The following is a 19041-nucleotide window of genomic DNA, read 5'->3' on the forward strand; positions in this document are numbered from 1 at the left end:
CTAGGAAGTCTTCAGCGGCATCCGCCGCGGTCTTCACTTGAGCTCGCTAGCACGCTGCAACACCTTGGGCGGCTGCTTCCCTGCGTTGCAACCCCCTCCCTGTGCTGCAGCTGCCTCCACGCGTCGTAGCCAGCGGGCTCCACCGCCAACGCGTGCCGCCTCATCCCCCTACAGCCACCATCACCACCTCCAGTAGCGGGCGCCGCCCCCAGCGGTCGGTGCCGCTCGTACTATATGTCTATGTCGACCTTCGAGTCGAGATGGGGTTCCGGGCACCGAGCCGTGTTGTGTTTCGCTATTCCTATTGTTATCATGCTTGTGGGTTATTTGTATCATCCGACCTGCGAGCCGCTATCATATCTGGCCTACGTGCCATGTGTCGGCCTTCGAGCCATTATCATATCCGGCCTACGCGTCGTCTTTTTGGATCCCTGCTGCCTCGACTTCTGTGTCGCCGCCCTCAGATCCAACTCCTCAGCTGTCTCACATCCATCTACCCGTCAGGGTCGTGATGACTCGATCCGTAGCGCGACCAGCTCATCGATTCGTAGCGTGACCAGCTCATCGATCCATCCGAGGAAGGGCGCCCCCCTGGGGCCAGGGTACGTTCTTGTACTCATTATTCGTTCATCTTGTTGTTCTACTATTACTCGGTTGCTTATACATTTATGGGACCCGCCTCAAGCATCGGGGTACCAGGGGACCGGGATAACTCGGTCACTGGATGCAGGTATGGTTGATCAGAGGACATCAGACGACTTGATCAACACAGAAGACAGCTCACCATCCGGGTCTTTAAGATGCGGTCAATATTCCAGACACGTCATTCCGGTAATTCCATTTTCTCAGCTTCCCGACAGGATCATAATTGGCGCCACCGTCAGTGGGAACACACTTGATCTGGAACGTGAAGATAGACGACGTCGAAAAATTCTGCCATACTCATGACCTTGATGGATTTCGACGATTATATCATATTCTCCTCACTCCACGGGTATTCGGGAGTCGATGAATTGAGTCAGATCTTCTGCTGGATGGTAGGTCAGTTTTTCTGTTGTATTTTCTCTTTTGATCATAAGATCTGCCATAGTTCTTCGGTCGAATACTCCCGTGTCGATCGCGAGGCTTGTCCTACATTAGATCCATAGGCTCGATCTCGAAGACTCCCGCGCCGATCGACCGAGATTATATTTGTGAATACTCCCGAGCCGATCAGTCGGGATTATAATTACGAAGACTCCCGCGTAGATCGGCCGAGATTATGTTTGCGAAGACTCCCGAGCCGATCGGCCGAGATTATATTATATCAGAGCCACAGGCTCACTGTCGAAGACCCCGTGCCGATCGACTAAGTTTATATTATATCAGAGCCACAGACTCATTGTCGAAAACCCCGTGCCGATCGACCGTGTTTATATTATATTAGAGTCATAGGCTCATTGTCGAAGACCCCGCGCCGATCGGTCGGGCTTATTTTTATTAGAGTCACAAGCTCGTTGTCAAAGACTCCCGTGTCGATCGGACGGGTTTGAGTTATATTGGAAGACCGTTGAGCGACGACGTTAAACCTCAGAGTCGAAGCGACGATTATAAAAACCTCACCTTGAAAATCGTCGAGCGGCGACGTTAAACCTCAGAGTAGAAACAACAACTATAAAAGCCCCATCTTGAAGACCGTCGAGCGACGACGTTAAACCCCGAGTCGAAGCGGCGACTATAAAAACCCCGCCTTAAAGACCGTCGAGCGGCGACGTTAAACCCAAATCTCCACCGGTGGTCGAGCGACGACCTTAAACCTGTGTCTCCACCGTCCAGCTTAGCGGATATTTCACCTCCCTCGTTCGGGGTCAAGCAGCCTTCACTGGTCACGAACCAGCATGCCAGATATTTTATCTCCCCCGTTCAGGATCGAGTGATTATCACTGGTCTTGGACCAGCTTATCAGCGCATCGTACTTCTTTTCTCCCCCGTTCGGGGTCGAGTGATTATCACTGGTCTTGGACCAGCTTATCAGCGCATCGTACTTCTTATCTCCCCCGTTCGAGGTCGAGTGATTATCACTCATCTCGGACCAGCTTATCTGCGCATCATATTTCTCATCTCCCCCGTTCGGGGTCGAGCGGTCGTCACCGGTCTTGGACCAACTTCTCGGATATTTCATCTCCCCCGTTCGGGGGCGAGCAGTTGTCGCTGGTCTTGCACCAGCTTACCAGATGTTCTATCTACCCCGTTCAGGGTCGAGCGATCTTCACTGGTCGCGGACCTGCTTAGCGAGTTCTCCTACCTCCCCTGTTCAGGGTTGAGCGATTTTCACTGGGCATAGGCCAACATATTAGAATATCCATCTCGTCGTTCAGGATCGAGCTATCTTCGATGGTCGCGGACAAGAGTATCTCCACTGGTTTCGAACTAGAATATATCTTAGGCTATGCGCTCGTTTGACTCACGAATTTCGTCTTTGTGGGTATTCGATTTCACGGGCTATGCTCCTGTTAGGTTTTCGGGCTCTACTCCTGCCCAGCACTGCTTCGTCTCTCATTTGGTATTTGTCCAAGCGCTCACTTGGCATTCGCCCAATAGTTTGCCTGGTAGCAACTCGATCCTATTTTTTCGTCGCTCGGTCGACACTTTGGCAGTAGCCCGATCCCACGACCGATCATCCGCTTAGCCACGCAATTATTTTGCTCAACATCCTGGCGGTCGTCAGGTTTGCATTTTATGGTCACCTGGTTGACATTTTCAAGTCGCCCGATCATATTTTACGGCAATCCGATCAGCATTTTACGATCACCCTGTCGACATTCTACGGGCCGCTTATTTAGCATTCTCGTAGTCGTCCGACCAGTATCACTCAGACGCCTGTTCGACCATACACTTAAACTGCTCGGCTGAACGCTCGACATTCTCTCGATGGTCTGGTCAGCATCTTATGGCCGACTGGCCGACATTTTCTCGGTCACCCATTTGGCATCGCCCGCTCGTTCGCCCGGTCAACATTTTACGGTCACCATGTCGACATTTCGAGATCGCCCGATCACATTCTATAGTCATCCGACCAACATTTTCCAGGGCTCGATTCCCATTCTTCCGGTCGACATCTTTTCGATCGTCCGATCGACATCTTTGCGATTGAGCGATCGACATCATCCGCCCCGCGTCCATCCACCCGATCGAAATCTTTCTGATCGCTCGGTCGGCATCTTCGCAGTCGCGCGCTCGGCATCGCACGTCCCCTCGGTCTGCTCGTTATCCCGCGTGTCGCGCGGTCGACTATCATTTTACTCACCGCTCGCTTGAGTTTTATCGACTTGGTCCGTTCGACACCATTACCATCTCATGCGACACCATTACTATAGCGACCGCTCACGTGACATTATACGATGAGTTCTGTGATTTGACTTGATTATTGAGAATGATTCAGTCTTTGTGATAGATTGTCTAGTCAGTCGGACTTGCGCCTCTTTCGACTAGACTTGAAGGAGAGACTTGTAATGCGTATATATTAGGGAGGGGAGAGAGGGATAACTCAAATGTAATTAGGGAAGGGAGAGAGGGCATTTTAGTCTTTTGGGCGTGTTGAGGTTAGGAGTTTTGAAGGGGAGCACTGTTCACGGGAAAGGGGGCTGGTCTTATTGAGGTGTGAACTTGTGATAATTGGATATAAGTAAAAATGTCCGAAGATGTTTGGTTAAAAAGATTTGATAAAATCTTAGAGATAATTACGTAAGGTTAAAAAGATTTTTTTGCTTACTGAAGGAATGATAATTTTTTTTTTATATGATATTGACGTAACATCTTAGAGATTAACCATGTAAAAACATTCTTAACTTTCGGAAGGGTTACTTAAACATAAGTGACCACACAAATCAAATCCATGTTTGTCGCCTCCTTTTAGCTGACAAACATGTGATTTAGATCGAGATTTGACACTATTTAAAATCCAGTCAACTTGTTCCAGAAATTTCGGAAGTCAACTTAACTTCTCCTCCGACCTTGTATTTTCTCAAGATTCCTGTCGTTTTATAAAATGCTATTAATGTCTAATGGTCGCAGCTTAGGGGGACATTATCTCGCGACTGGTTGACAAGACTTGTTATGTTACATGCTAATTAATTCATCCATTCATTTTTGTACTCGTGCCAATTAAAAAACAGGAAGTAGTGGCTTAATTTGCTTCCCAGAGGGGTTCGTTGACCTGAGGATGGATGCAGAGTTATTGCCATGAATAATCTCATTAATGCAAAAGATTCTGCAGGGCTATGAAGATTAATATCATTGCCTCGTTAAATATCATTTGTTTTATGTGCATTTTTTAAAAACTTTTCTGAGAAATAAAAAGCTACGAAAATCCTAAGCGTCAAAATTTTAATAATAATTTTTAAAGCCCTTACCGATTAAATTAGCTGGCATGTCATTTAATGTGGATGTTGCCAGCCAGCTAATGGCCTTAGTCAAGTTAGGTAGGGAAAGAGAACTAAATTTCAAGGGCATATGTTGGTTTCAAACTTACGCATTATTTTTCCATTTCGATCCAAACATACAAGTCGTCGATTATTATTCATACAAATTTAAGGAGCACGCCAGAATGAACCTACATGACTTTGACTTTGGAATAAATGCATTAAAAAGTCCTCAATTGAAAAAAAAAAAAATCAAAAAAATAACAACTTAAAATGCACAGTATAAATTATCTTAGGATTAAAATTATGTTTGGTTGGGTGTAATGTAATCTAGCTTGTAATATAATCAAATTTGTAATGTAATGTAATGTAATCAAGATTACATTACTACGTTTGGTAATGTAATATATGTAATCTTTGATTACAAAGATGATTACATTCTTTTATTTAGTGTCCATTATTTTTTATAAGGAATGTAATTCATATTATTATAAAATGACAAAAATATCCTGTGACCTCTATCGGCGGTTGCCACACCTCTAGCGGAGTTTGCGGCAGTCATCGGCAACCAGCCGCCGCCGCCACCGTCGGTCGCCGCAGTAGGCCACCGTCTTCGCCAATCGGCGACCGGCGACGGCCGACGACCGGCGCGCGACCGACGACCGGCGGCGGTCGGCGGCAGCGGCCGACGACGAAGGTCGGCGACCGGTGGCGGGCGGCGGTCGACAACAGACTAGGAGTATATTCGGCATTTAAACTTTGGTGAAACAATAACCTCGTAATGTAATCGGATTACATAGCATTTGCTTTGTAATCCAGATTATAAATTTTCACTACCTTTTGTAATCTAGATTACATTACATTACAAGTTTTAAATCAAATCAAATAAAATAATCGACTTTATAATATAATCTGGATTATATTACAAGGTAGATTACAGGCTACCAAACGCAGCCTAAATGTTAAGCATAAAATCAAAATGATTTATCTTAAGGAATTTTAGTATGGCCTAAAACTATTTGCATCTTATTTAATATAATTTTATTTCTATATGATCAATTAACTCACAGTCAATTTTATTTGAAGGTGAATATGGTAAAAAGAAAAAAGTTAAGGGTATTTATCAAAAGAAACGGAAACTAGAAAATGCCACGAATGGAGGGTAATGTCTGATCCTACTCAAAAGAGTAATATGTCTCAACCTATTCGTATATATCGATTATCATTTTTTAAAAAAAAAATCATATGAATTATTAATTGATATACAATGTCAGATTCAGTACTATTCTTATTGAGAGGATCGAATTTACCCATGGAGGGACAAGCACAATCAGGTGTTGAGTATTTTTGGATTTATTTAGATGATCAGCTCGATAATTTCCAAATTAATCGTTTTTTTAAATAAATTTTAAAAAAAAAACATAGAGGGGCAGGCTCGTAGTTATAACTGAAGGCGGTGTCCGTTTTTGCGGATAAGGTCGATGATATCGTCCGGCGAGGCTTCACCGAGTACAACTGTACACACGACCTCGCTCGATCTGCCACCGGCTATTTATTTCATCCATCATCGAGGTGAGCGCGAGCGAGGAAGGAAGACATCCCGACGAGATCTGATATTCTGATCCTTCTATACTCGGGGAATGATCGTTGCCTTTCGCATTTCGTAGATCCCGTCTTGTTTCTTCGCGACGATTTTCGTATTCGTCTCCCGCACGTCGTCGTTCGTGGCGATCGAAGGTTGGATTTGGCGGCTCAGCATAGATTCTTTGATCTAGTGTCTGGAAGCCTCCATGGAGCAGTTTTGACGGATTGCTGAGGCCCCCGCCCTCGGAAAGGCGGTGGATTCATTCTGGAGTCTCCCGATGGGCGGATGTTTTTCTCTCTGTATTGAAAAACGTGAGTGTGCCTTGGCTTTAATCTCCAACAAAGATTCAATTTTTCTTTTGAAGTTATAACAACGTCTTAGATTAAAAATTAGCGTAGCAAAAGAATATTAGCGTAATATACGTTTACCTATTTATTGGGGAGTAGCATTCGGTGGCTTATTACATCCGTACTACACTTGGAAGCTATTTCTACTAGATGAACTGCAAATCCAGATTTCATAATATAGTTTTTAGGATTTTGGGATCATCGAGAGGGTTCGACTGCCATGCCATATCATATGGTGAAAGACAGTGAGGTGAAACACACTGCAGTTTATCCCCGAAGTTGATTTTTCTCGACTTTGAATTTCCTACTGTTTAGAATATTGTGGGTTGCTGCGTTGACTGACTATGTGATTTAAATCATGAAGTGAGATTATAGAAGTACAATGTGTCTCTTTGCGTATTGGCATAAAATGTCAGCTTCCAACACGCCTAAAAATTAAATAAATAAAAATAGGAGCTTTTGTGTTTTTCCACTGATCGGCAACTAATTACCTACTTAAAATACCTTCTAAGTTAACTCCATGTGATAAGTAATAGACAAGAACCATTTTTCATTATGATCAAATGAACTCAATGAAGATATTTTTTTCCAGCTCATTTGGCTCCTCACATTACTTGGCCCTGTTCCACAGATCCACCAGGTTAGCTCATGTGACCCGTTTAACCTATCAAGCTCAAGGCATCCAATTCGCTTTGCTCATTTACAATATGTATTTGTATGGAGAGTTGAATGAAGAAAGAACAGGTGTTTTTTAGAGAATGAAATCGAAAAAAATAGCCATTCCTAAAATAGATCAAAATAATAACTAAGAAGGATGATTTAAGTAATCATCATTTCATGAGAATTAATAGTCTTATTTCATTTTTCACTCAAACATAGAAATTCTTATTCTACGGGAAACATAAGGAATAGAATACTATTCTAACCAAACAGATGATTACTGGCTTTACTGTCAAGTAAAGGTAAAAAAACTACTAATCAGTGTCATAATTTAAACCAAATTTGCAGTGGCATAGTGAATCAGGAAAAAGGATTTTTTTTTTTTGTATTCTGGTAGCAGAATTTAAGCCAAATCCATATTGGCACCTTACATGTATTGGGAGCTAAATTGGAATGATTATGCTCAAGGCCCCAATTAGAGCAATTTTCATTGTTTCCTTAATTGCAGCTAATAAACCTCTGTTTTTTCTTCCAGTGAAACTCATTAATACCATCAGGTAGAAAATCAAAGATATTTAACTAAACGCATCATGATAATTAGTAAATAATTGTTCACTTCAAGTGGTTTGCAAGTAAACGTTTGCCATCTTCAGAGACACATGTAAAGCTTCCAACTTGATTCTCTTTAATGACCAAAAAGGTGTAGATGATAGAGTCACTTGAGGCTTGTTCGGACTCTAGATAAGATAAAGAGATAGTGTTAGATCCTTATGTTTCAGCAAAGCTCTTATATATGGCACTAATTTTATCTGCATGATTTTAATCTGCAAGCTTCTGCTCTAATTTTAATATGTTGACATTTTCTTACTGTTTTAACAGGCAAACTTGCTGCTCCACAAGATCGAGCAAGTGGAAAGTGCCATAATGGTGTAAGCCTTCTACCTCCTCCAAAGGATATTGAAGATTTGAGACTCATAGCTGAGTATGGAGGTGTCAACAGATTTACATATAGTGAGCTAAGAGCAGCTACTAGATATTTCAGGCCTGATCAAATTCTTGGAGAGGGTGGTTTTGGAATTGTGTACAAAGGTGTTATAGATGAGAATGTCAGGCCAGGGTTTGAGTCCACCCGAGTTGCTGTGAAAGAGCTAAACAAAGAAGGGTTCCAGGGGGACAAGGAATGGCTGGTAATTCCATTTCATAGCATCTCTTTACTGTCATATTGAGCTGAGTATTTTCTAACATGATTAAATCATCTAACCTGCAGGCTGGGAAGTTTTAGGTAACAGGAAAACAATTTAATAGTCATCTAGACATTTGTAGTTGTAGGAAATGATCAAGCACCAAAAAATAAATCAGCAAGAAAAGGTTGAGTGCCTTTAATCTGTTTGGAGCAACCTAATCAATCCATTAACAATGACTGGTAATGCAATATTTGCAATATACACATTCGACTACCTAAAAGTAGTATATGAAGGGAAAGGGCGTTCTAGTTAGTAGTTGCTACTTATTTAACAGTAGCAATTAATAAATGCATTTTTGTTTATTTTTTAACACTTTTTGGCATTTAATATCTTCCTGAAGGGCTCTGTTTCACATCAACTGTTAAGTTAAACTCTAGGTCTCTCAAAGTACTGTAACAAAATTAATACAAAATGTGACCCTGTGAAGTATAAGAATTTGATCAAACTTCTAGGAGAAAAAAATGCCAAATAAGTTTTAGCATGTAAAATAGACCTTAATGCTGTAGAAACAGATTCCATGGAGTTTGGTGCTTGTTCTGTTGTTCTGTTGTTTGCTATTTCTTCTATCTTAATAATAAAATAAGGAAAGAAATTTTATCATCAAATTGTTGCTGAAATTTATATTTTAATAATGACTATTGCATCTTCAGGCTGAAGTCAACTACCTTGGGCAATTGAGTCATCCAAATCTTGTTAAACTTATTGGTTACTGCTGTGAAGGTGATCACAGGTTGCTGGTTTACGAGTACATGGCTTGTGGCAGTCTTGAAAATCACCTTTTCCAACGTAAGTGATCAAATTAATTCTTATTGCCGATATTACTTTTAGAAGCGTTTCAATTAGTCTAATATAAGAGCTATAATGTGTTGTAACATGGAACATTTAAAATCCTCGGGCACTATCCTAAACTTTCTAGCTAAGTGATTATTCAGGCAAACTTATTGTATTAGGGAGTGATATTTGCACAGTTGTCTTTTGATTCACTTTTAAGAATAGAAGTAATTGTTAGCCAATGTATTTGCACAAGACGGTCTTATAGAGTGTTGCTTTTGCTATGTGGCTTCAATTCTTGGTAAGTTCTTTCAACAGTGCCAGTTGCTAAGTGAATAAGTTAGCAAAACTTTATTTCAAAGTTTTGGTGTATGGGGTTGGTTTAGGCTCTCTATGATGTTGTCAAATAATTCCTGCTACGTTTTTTTCTTCTTCACAGGGGTTTGCTTAACATTGCCATGGTCCACTCGTATGAAAATTGCCTTAGGTGCTGCAAAAGGGCTTGCCTTTCTTCATGGAGCTGAAAGATCCATAATTTATAGAGATTTTAAGGCATCAAACATTTTACTAGATGCGGTTTGTGTTGATCCTTTGTCCTGAAGTGTAACTTCATTCTTGTCAACTTATCGAAACCCTTAAATGTTATAGTTAGTAACCTGTATAGCATAATGCTTTTCTATATTTATGGTATATTTTAATATGTTTTGTGAATGCCAAACTTGAGAAAGAAGGCAATAGGAAATTTGAAGGCCGGTGATTTAATGGTACTTAGCAATGAAATTCTGTTTAGAAAATATTTATGAATTAGGGCATCTATCAGATATTCAATTTTTCATGACAGTGCATTTATATTTGAATTGGATGTAGGATCAAGAATATAGGTTAGCTTTTCACTAAAAAAGTACTGAAAACAGTTATCAAGAAACACGAGTAGCATAATGATAGACAAATTTATAGTTTTGAGTGTGGTGAAAATGCTACAAATTATGCAAGAACCTGTACCTGATCATTGATTTGACTTTTTGCTTAAATAATTGTTTATCATTGAAGATTTAAAAATTGTCGTGGGATATGTTATAGAATATTTTGTCTGAGCTTTATCTTAAGAGGAATTGATGATAAGGTTCATTTGATCGACAATAGTGTCTGAGTGTATCTCTCTCGTTCCACACACACCTAAACCACACAGATTAAGTGTTGGTAATAATGGTTCAGCAATTTAGTAATGCATTGTGATGTTGCAAATGGAACTTGGGACACATGTAAAAGATGATTATTTATGAGCAACTTGGTATCTTATTTTTGCAAGCAGGTTTAACATGATAAAGCTTAAATGAAAGAATGTAAGTTTAAAATGGAATAGAGATGCTCAAATATGATTGGGAAATAATTACAAATTTGATTCGAATGAAAGTGGCAAAGGCAGCCAAAGCAAACGTCTCGATGAAAAAAGATTGAAATGTTATCTGGTATTGTTGACTGTATGATCATAGATAGATTCTTATATAGTATGGGATGTGATCCAAGCAGGTGCAGTGGTTGTAGTTTTTGTAATAAAATCCTTTTTTTTGTGGCTCCAATTTTCTTGACTAATATCTTAACAAATAATAGAGGAAGGATAAGTTCCATAACCTTATGTCAGTTGTGTAACTACTTGTTACACAATGATTATTTGTGCCATCTCATTATATTGCTTATTCTTCTGTTCATTTGCAGGACTACAATGCTAAGCTTTCTGACTTTGGCCTTGCAAAAGAAGGACCCATTGGGGATCAAACTCATGTATCCACCCGAGTCATGGGAACATATGGCTATGCAGCTCCTGAGTACATAATGACTGGTGAGTCATCTATGAATATGGTCCAGGATCTGTCTTTCTCTCTTTCTGTCTACATATATATGTTAAGTGCTATAAAGAACAAATCAATATATAGATAAAAAATGCTCTTAATTAACTTTAAGCTCTTTTGTTCTTAAATCCAAGTATCTATTGAATGATGTTTAGTCAGTAAATATGCTGCTAGTGACTACTCTCTTGCTCCTTTAGCAGTTTATTCTCTTAAAATTACATTTTAATTGTTATCTGGATTCAGGCTCTAACCACTATTACATTGGAGATTCAACTAATATCTTGGTTTGAAAAATTACAGGCCATTTAACTGCAAGGAGTGATGTTTATGGTTTTGGAGTGGTGCTCCTTGAGATGCTTTTAGGAAGAAAGGCAGTGGATAAAAGCAGATCAAATCGAGATTTCAACCTCGTCGACTTCGCTCGCCCACTCTTGATCAACAGCAGGAAGTTACTTAGGATAATTGATCCAAGGATGGATGGTCAGTACTCAAATAGAGTTGCAGTAGAGGTAGCTAGTATGGCACATCGATGTCTCAGCCATAATCCTAAAGGGAGGCCAACCATGGACCAAGTAGTTGAGATCCTCCAAGGCATTCAGGATCTGCCTGAAAGCATGGAAGATTTATTGCTTCAGAATGGCAGCATTGCTATCACTCTCTATGAGGCTCCAAAAGAGGATGAGACCACTCCAAGTAACTACAAGAAGGAAGATGGGACAAACATGCATCACAGAAGAAGGACAAGGCACGGAAATGAAAGAAGCAAAAGTGAGCCTCCTGCTGATTTCAACCTGTTCAGCCCCTCACCAGATTCTGATAAGCTGCATCAAGTTACAAAACCAAAATCTAGACGAACAAGGATTGCCAAACCGTCTCTTGATCAGCTTTATGATGTATTATAGAGTATTCTCCTTTGCATTTGATCGACTGTTCTCTGCTTTACATATACTCATAATCATTTTTTTTCCTCAATTTGTAAAGGAGTTGGACGAAAGTTGATCCAAGTCTCAATTTCATAATGGTTGCATCCTAGGTCTAAGCTAGCTTGTAGTTAGATTTAGCCACAGTTGTGCTAAATAACAAGAACTGAGTTAACTATATTAAGGCGTGAGTGGATCTTTGGTGTTTTTTTTCCTCTCCGGAGGGAAATGTAAGTAAAATCCTACTACTCTTGGAGAGAATGTAATACTCATGGTTATACTGGAGGAAATGGGAAATATAATTACTTTGGTCTTGCTTATAGAAGTCTGGTTAACTTTCTGGCTGCACTCACTTCTTGCTCGTGGATTCCTTGCTGCATAAGTGATTGGTATTGTTGGCCAGAGCCTAAAGATGGTTTCTACGTGATGTTTTGCGGTAAAAATGGCTTGCTATTTGCTATCCTCTCGGAGTTTGGCTAGTAAAGCACTAGTAGCAGGGAAACTCTTGGGCTCCGGACTCGTGGAGAGAAAAAATTATATATATATTTGTTAATGATGATATAATAGGAGATAGAGTTCAATGACGTAAAAGATTCATACATTCGACTCCATTTAATAGAAAAAGACTTAATTATTGTTAGATTTTACAATCCAATTAATTCTGAGATAGATATTAACCAAGTAAATTAAGAAAGCATGACATTCTTGACGTGATACTCACATGTAAAATTTTTATCGCTGTAAGTACGTCTTGCATAGGAATCAAACTTTCATTACTTGAGAGAAATTCTAAGCCTCTTGCCGCCCCAAGCTGCTCAGGGTCAGATGACGATGATGACTACACTAGTGTCCTATGTTTTGACGGAGAACATTTCATGAATTGGTTAATCCGCATAATGTTTTGACAGAGTAGAATTTGGTTAATCCGACCGATGAATCCATAGCTTTGATGGATCATCGGGTCCAATACAAAAGATTAACGTGGCCCAGTGGTCGGTAAGAACACTGGGATCGATTCCACAAAAAAAACCTGCTATCTGCTACCTGCTAGCTGCTACCTGCTCGAGCATAATTACGAAACAGCGAGGCAATCATGTGGCGTCCCACCAGCGACAAGGAAATAGTACGAGAGATCTTGGCAACAGCAGAAAGTTACAGCAATTGCTTTCATGTAAAGGACCTGACTACGTCAGTCACCGTCAGCACAGTTCAATCAACGTGATTCGCTTTATGGGCGCCTGTAACGCATTTTATGGATAAGATCTCCTGTCCCCTCTTTTAAAGTAATATCGTCCGACTAGTGATTTGTCTTTCCAGTGTGTTTTTTTTCCTCTGAAAATTTGTTCAGTTGAATTAGCAAAAAGAAATTAAAATTCATCAGATAAACAACAAATTGAAGTAGATTCCATTGGAAAAGGAAGAGACCGAAAGAAAAACGGGAAAAAAAATCTGAATGGATCATCTGTTCACCAGCTGGAGTAGTTTTAGACAGGGCATTCCGTCATGGTGGAACGACGATAGGATATCTGCAGTTCAGCAAACCATGCCAGGATGAGGTATGCCAAACAGTGCTTTCAGAAAGCAACAAGTTTAAACAGCTCCTGGGAATGTTACGCTGGCATGCTTTCTCGAGTAATTAATTTAAGAAGCATTAATGATGAAACCATTTCAACATCAACAAAAAAAAAAAAGGAGCAATTCATAGGAAAAGCAGGATTAAATAAGGGAATTGGGTTCGTGGATGCTAAAGGGTAGTCGTATTATTTTGACAGAATATGATTCCTCTGTAAGAAAAAAATACAAAGTCATGAAGAACACAATACAAGTAGATTTGTCTCTCAAAGATATACCTGATACGTTAAAAAGTCTCATACAAAGTCATCCACACCATCATGAAGACTTTTCAAAAGCAGATCCGTGCATACATGGCACTCAACGATATGACATCAACATAACCAAATCAATCAACATAAGGTTCCAATTTTGGGAAAATGAATGAAGCATCACAAACCCTATCAACAGGCGTCCCACACTCCCCAAGTGGGAGCCATCTTTAATCATAAATTGACAAAAAAGGTACAAAATTTCAGAAAAAGGGACTATTGCGGTTTGCCAATAAATGGGTGAGGAAATCTCCAAGCCATGCTCAAAATAAGAATTCTATGAAATTTCTCCAGCCAAAACAGAAGCAGCAGATTAAGGATAGGATTTGACAACTTGCTATCCTTTTTTTCACCAAACAAGAAAATATTAGCAGTCAAGTTATTGGAAGGAACATTAAAGAAATTGCACTGATATTGGACTACTACTTAATGAAGACATGCAAGTATAGGAAATTTGGAGAGAGGATATTTTCAGGGCATGAAATCATGCGACATTGCAGATTATGGAAGATTTGAAAATTTTGACAAAACTGATAAAAAGAAAAGGAAAGAAAAAGTGAATTCTGTGCTGTGACTCATCCAGAACTCAGGGGTCAGGCATGAAGGCATGAGCCCCCCCCATATCTCAGTGTGGCCTCCACCCATGATTATATTCCCACAGTAGAGAGGAAACTGCCCATATCAGTGACAGACCCACCCATCTCTGTCTTCACAGCCCCTTAAAATTGCAAAATCAATAGAATTGGTTCGCTTGTCTGTTTTTGTACTGGAGGATTTCCAAATGCGAGATTATATAACAAAATATATAGTAGAATTCATCGAGAAATGATATGATCTCCATATCATTCCATCGATCAGACATATTCCATGTATCGCAACCGATCGTGCCTATAAATACCCACTGGTTATCGCCTATACGTTGCAATAACAGGTGAGATATGTTTTGCCCTGAGGGAAGGCCAAGTACTTGCTCAAAGGAAAAATGGAGCAAAGATAATCGTTGAGAGGGCTTCGCATGAAGAGGCGGAGAGTGGAGTGCAGCCAAGGATGACTTGCCGGCATTTTCTCCAACGGAGGACTCTTGTTTGCAGTTGCCGGCAAGTTTGTCCTTGGCTACACTTGGCTCTCTTCTTCTCATGTGATGCTCTTGCGTGATTCAGGCTAGGGATTGCTGCCTCTAGTTATGGATGCTATCGGTGCCTCTGGTATGGTAAACATCAAAAAAACTAAGATATGCATCATACGGTGAGTATATGAACTTCACTTTGCATCATACGGTGTAAACTTTCAAAAACCAATGCCACTAAACAATATTAGAAACAAAATCAATAAAGATGCTAGATATCAGTGCTCAAAGGAGAATTTAAAAAAGTAACAGTGACCTAGCGACCAACTTTACCAGACAAAGCAGCACTACTGATTTAAAATGAGCTAGAGAGAAGGCATGGAAGATACTCATCAATGCTTTAAACCAGTACATCTAACAAACTCGATCTCTCTTCTTATGAGTTATGTTTTATTGGCAATTTGAAGTATGCAATTTCTTCCTAATTCATAATTGTTCGAGTTTGTCGCCCTGATGTTCATGAGTTTTTAGTCTCTTTGGCTTGTGATCTGTGGTATATGCAAGAGATGACATTTGACTTGCTTCTTTTTTGCAGTTCTGGGAATTAATATTATACAAGCAGAACATCACAATCCTTGGTGCTGAGTGAATTTCAAATGTTAATATCATCAGTCAGATACTCAAATGTACGTTAGTACGTAGTATCTCCAAGAAATTATTCTATTCTTGTTGTAATTTAACATTTCTTTTATCTACTTGCACAAGAATAGGAGGGAACAAGTGGAAGAATATAATTCCATCCAATTATTCAATTTATAAGGCAAAGACGAAAGGAAGCAAGTCTGAATCTCTTTTCCTCATTTTTTTTTTCTGATCAAGAGTTTGTCTCTAATAAATACAATATAAGTATTATGTTTACTGAATGTTATTTAAAAATTGCAGAAGCATCATGAAGCCACTATATTTGATGTCAATTTCACGTTGTTAATTAAAGAAGGAGAGTACCGGCAAGCCGGCGGAAATGTTCAATTTTTTGATTTATTTTTCTAAAGATGGTTATGGGGCTTGAAATATAAAGAAAAAGAGTACATCAATCATTGCTCTATAGACATTTATCTGTGCTAACGGTCCTTTGGTATTTAGCAAATTAAAGATATTAAAAGAAAAGGTTGGGAAAGATCCATTCATTAAAGTTGATCAAACTTGGATCTTAAAGATATTTCCTTGACAATTTCTACAACATTATTTGTCTTATTTTACCCTCTTATGAGACACTTATCTTTGAGCTGGAATGTTTACAAACTTGCAGAAGCAAGGAAATGTAAACACACATTTGACATCTCAGACATTTGCTATTATAATTTTATTCTATACAATTGTAGTAAAAAGTATTATGTATCTCGTTTCCTCATGTGCTTCTCATAGCTCCTTTTTAGATTATATAAAAGGAGATAAATTGTGTGGTGAGTTTATAATTGTCCGTCAAATGGCTAAGGGGTGTGATGAATTTTTCTCTGAGAATATACATCCGTCAAAAATTGATCGTCTCTACCCCTTTTAATCAACTAGACACCCGCAGGGACAACAAATTTATAAATGATATTGAAAAGGTCCATTAGAATGGATAGAATCTTTATAATAGATCCCTAAATAACCTGAAAATCAATGTATTAGTTAAATTAGTCTAAAATACTTGTGTTCAATTAGTTAGTGGCAAAGGTAATATAAATATTTCTCAATAGTTGTTAATTGTGTGTACGGTCAAATCGTTCTAGTCTCTTCAAAAAAGGGATGCTTTTAGAAGTAAGTTTGGCAATAAAATTGAAATTAGTTGATATGGCGAATACAGTAGAGCCCGTGAAGTGAAGGTTGAAGTCAAAAAAATTGATTGATGCGGCGGTTAAAGTTAAGGAGGGGTCAACATTGAGGGCGGCACGGGCGTATGACTCGACTGAATATCCGATCGGATCCCCGAGTACTCCCGGCTCAACGAAATCCCGAGCCGTGTCTTAATCCAATTTAGATCTGAACAACACGATCTTATGACTCCGCTAAATAGTCCAGCCGATTAGACCTCTTGTCCGATCAAATCTTGAGTCCTTCCAACTCGATGGAATCCCAAGCTGAGTTCTCTTAGCTCGAGTGGATTACTTGTATGCTCGGATCCCGAGTCCTCCAAGCTCAATGAAATCCCAAGTAGAGTCCTCTCGGCTCAGTCGGACTACTCGCCTGAGCGGACTCTAAGTACTCTAAGAGGCCGAGTTCTCATGACACTGAGTCCTCAGAATGATCAACACTCCTTAGTCGACACGACCTCGTCGAAGTACAGAGTCCGACCGAATGTTGGAGGGTGTTAAATATCAACTCCAACCCAAATAAAGGATAAAACTTATCCAATAAAAGATAAGAGTTATAGATAAGATTTGCTATTTAATTATTTATTTTTTCTAATAGATAAAGATGACGACTTGGTAAAAGATAAAATTAAATATATGGTCAAGAGTATTTTTCTCATTTCATGGATAAGAATTAGAATTTCAATGGCTAGGATTTAATTTAATTGAACGGTCCAGATTGTATGAAGAGTACTATAAATACTCTACCTTGTATTTAGTTTCAATTATCAATCAAGTATCAATTTGTGAGTCAAAGTTTTTTGTTTTTCTTCTTTGTCTTAGAATTGTGAGTGATCCACAAAAAGGGTGTTGTAGTGTTGTTATTGTTAGTGTAAGACAAGTAATTTATTTACTTATTTGTTGGTCCAATTTTCAACAATTGGTATCAGAGCCAAGTTAATCAGGGATTATTCTTGGTGGAGCTATCTTAGATTGTGAGGAGTTTTATGCTTTACAAGTTTTTTAATCAAACTTGTTTGGTATAATCAAAGATTTTCGACGTGATGAGGGACCTTCAAGTAGTAGGAGGTATCAAGAAGCTCAACAACAAAAACTACAACACGTGGGCAACATGCATGGAGTCTTACCTACAAGGTCAAGATCTTTGGGAGGTTGTTGGTGGTAGTAAAGCTACGCAGCCGGCAGAAGACGCCAATGACATTTTGCGAAAATGGAAGATTAAGGCAGGTAAAACAATGTTTGTCTTAAAGATCACAATTGAAGAAGAAATGTTGGAGCACATCCGAGATGCCAAAACACCAAAGGAAGTGTGGGATATCTTTGCTACACTTTTTTCAAAGAAGAATGATACAAGATTGCAACTTCTGGAGAAGGAGCTATTGTCAATAGCACAATGTGACAAGACGATTGCCCAATACTTCCACAAGGTGAAGTTGATATGTCGCGAAATTTCAGAGCTAGATCCATCAGCTCCTATTGGGGAAGCAAGGATAAAAAGAATAATTATTCATGGTTTGAGGCCAGAATATCGAGGATTTATTACTGCTATACAAGGATGGCCAACACAGTCATCGCTTCTTGAATTTGAAAATTTACTTGCAGGTCAAGAAGCTATGGCTAAGCAAATGGGAGAAGTCTCGCTAAAGGGTGAGGAGGAAGCGCTCTACACCAATAAAAGTAAGGGTAGCTTCAAACGACATGCTGGTGATGGATCTAAAAAGAATGGCGACAAAGGAAAAAGCTATCATGGGAATGGAGGCTCTCGTCCAGGGGGAGCCTCGAAGAATTATGGTGATCGTAAAAGAATTTCTGGCGAGTGCTACAATTGTGGGAAGGTGGGCCACATGGCAAAAGATTGTTGGTCCAAGAAAAGGTTCGTTCAAAGCAACACGGCTACTTCCAATTCTAAAGAGAATAGCAAAGATGATTGGGATGCTGAAGCTTTGATGGCCTACGAAGATGACAAATCCGCGGTCCTCAGCGACGTCGAGGGCGACGATGATCCCCTCCCTATTGTCCTCCCTTCTTCCTCCGCCAGTTCTTCCTCGGCCTCGGAGCAGTGCATCCGCGACCTCCTCGCCGAGCTCGAGAAGGAACGTAGCGCCAGGAAGGCCGCCGAGGGCACCTTCAGCCGCCTCAAGTCCATGGCTCATGACGCAATCCGTCAGCGCGATGATGCGCTCCGCGAAAGGGACGAGGCTATCAGGAGGCGCGACGAGGCCCTCCGCGAAAGGGACGAGGCATCGCGATCCGCCGAACGCACCGCAGCGAAGCTCGCCGATGCGATTCGACTCAGAGACGAGTCCATGAAGCACAAGGACTCGCTACAATCCGAGATGGAGACTGCCGCGCAGATGCTCCTTTCCAGCATCGGCAAGATCTCCAGCAAGGTCAGCGGGTACAAGAACTTCTCCGCCTCCGGTGGTCTACCGACTTCCCAGAAGTACACCGGTCTTCCC

The 19041-nt window shown here is 40.2% G+C and overlaps 1 protein-coding gene and 1 long non-coding RNA gene across 3 annotated transcripts; both read left to right on the forward strand.

Annotated features, from left to right (window-relative positions):
• Positions 1-5860: 5860 nt before the first annotated feature.
• Positions 5861-12079, forward strand: LOC122015218 (probable serine/threonine-protein kinase PBL17). Of its 2 annotated transcripts, XM_042571986.1 has the most exons (7): positions 5861-5972; positions 6068-6296; positions 7872-8179; positions 8887-9022; positions 9447-9583; positions 10724-10847; positions 11158-12079. In XM_042571986.1, the coding sequence occupies exons 2-7, from the start codon at positions 6263-6265 to the stop codon at positions 11757-11759; spliced, it is 1341 nt and encodes a 446-aa protein (XP_042427920.1). In that variant the 5' UTR covers positions 5861-5972; positions 6068-6262; the 3' UTR covers positions 11760-12079. The 2 variants fall into 2 exon arrangements, with proteins under 2 accessions (XP_042427920.1, XP_042427919.1); XM_042571985.1 differs by having other exon boundaries at positions 5889-6296.
• A 2322-nt stretch (positions 12080-14401) lies between these two features.
• On the forward strand, positions 14402-16006 carry LOC122015219. Its single transcript, XR_006120851.1, has 3 exons — positions 14402-15412; positions 15497-15566; positions 15669-16006. It is a non-coding gene; the product is annotated as an uncharacterized LOC122015219 (long non-coding RNA).
• Positions 16007-19041: the final 3035 nt, after the last annotated feature.

Source organism: Zingiber officinale, chromosome 8B (genome assembly GCF_018446385.1).
Source record: "Zingiber officinale cultivar Zhangliang chromosome 8B, Zo_v1.1, whole genome shotgun sequence".
Taxonomy (NCBI): Eukaryota; Viridiplantae; Streptophyta; class Magnoliopsida; order Zingiberales; family Zingiberaceae; genus Zingiber; species Zingiber officinale.

Excerpts from the sequence above, each read along its gene's own strand:
- LOC122015218 (XM_042571986.1), top strand. The coding sequence starts at position 6,263 with ATGGGCGGATGTTTTTCTCTCTGTATTGAAAAAC. Across the intron at positions 6,297-7,871 it reads TTCTCTCTGTATTGAAAAAC|GCAAACTTGCTGCTCCACAA; the intron begins GTGAGTGTGCCT and ends CTGTTTTAACAG. Across the intron at positions 8,180-8,886 it reads AGGGGGACAAGGAATGGCTG|GCTGAAGTCAACTACCTTGG; the intron begins GTAATTCCATTT and ends TTGCATCTTCAG.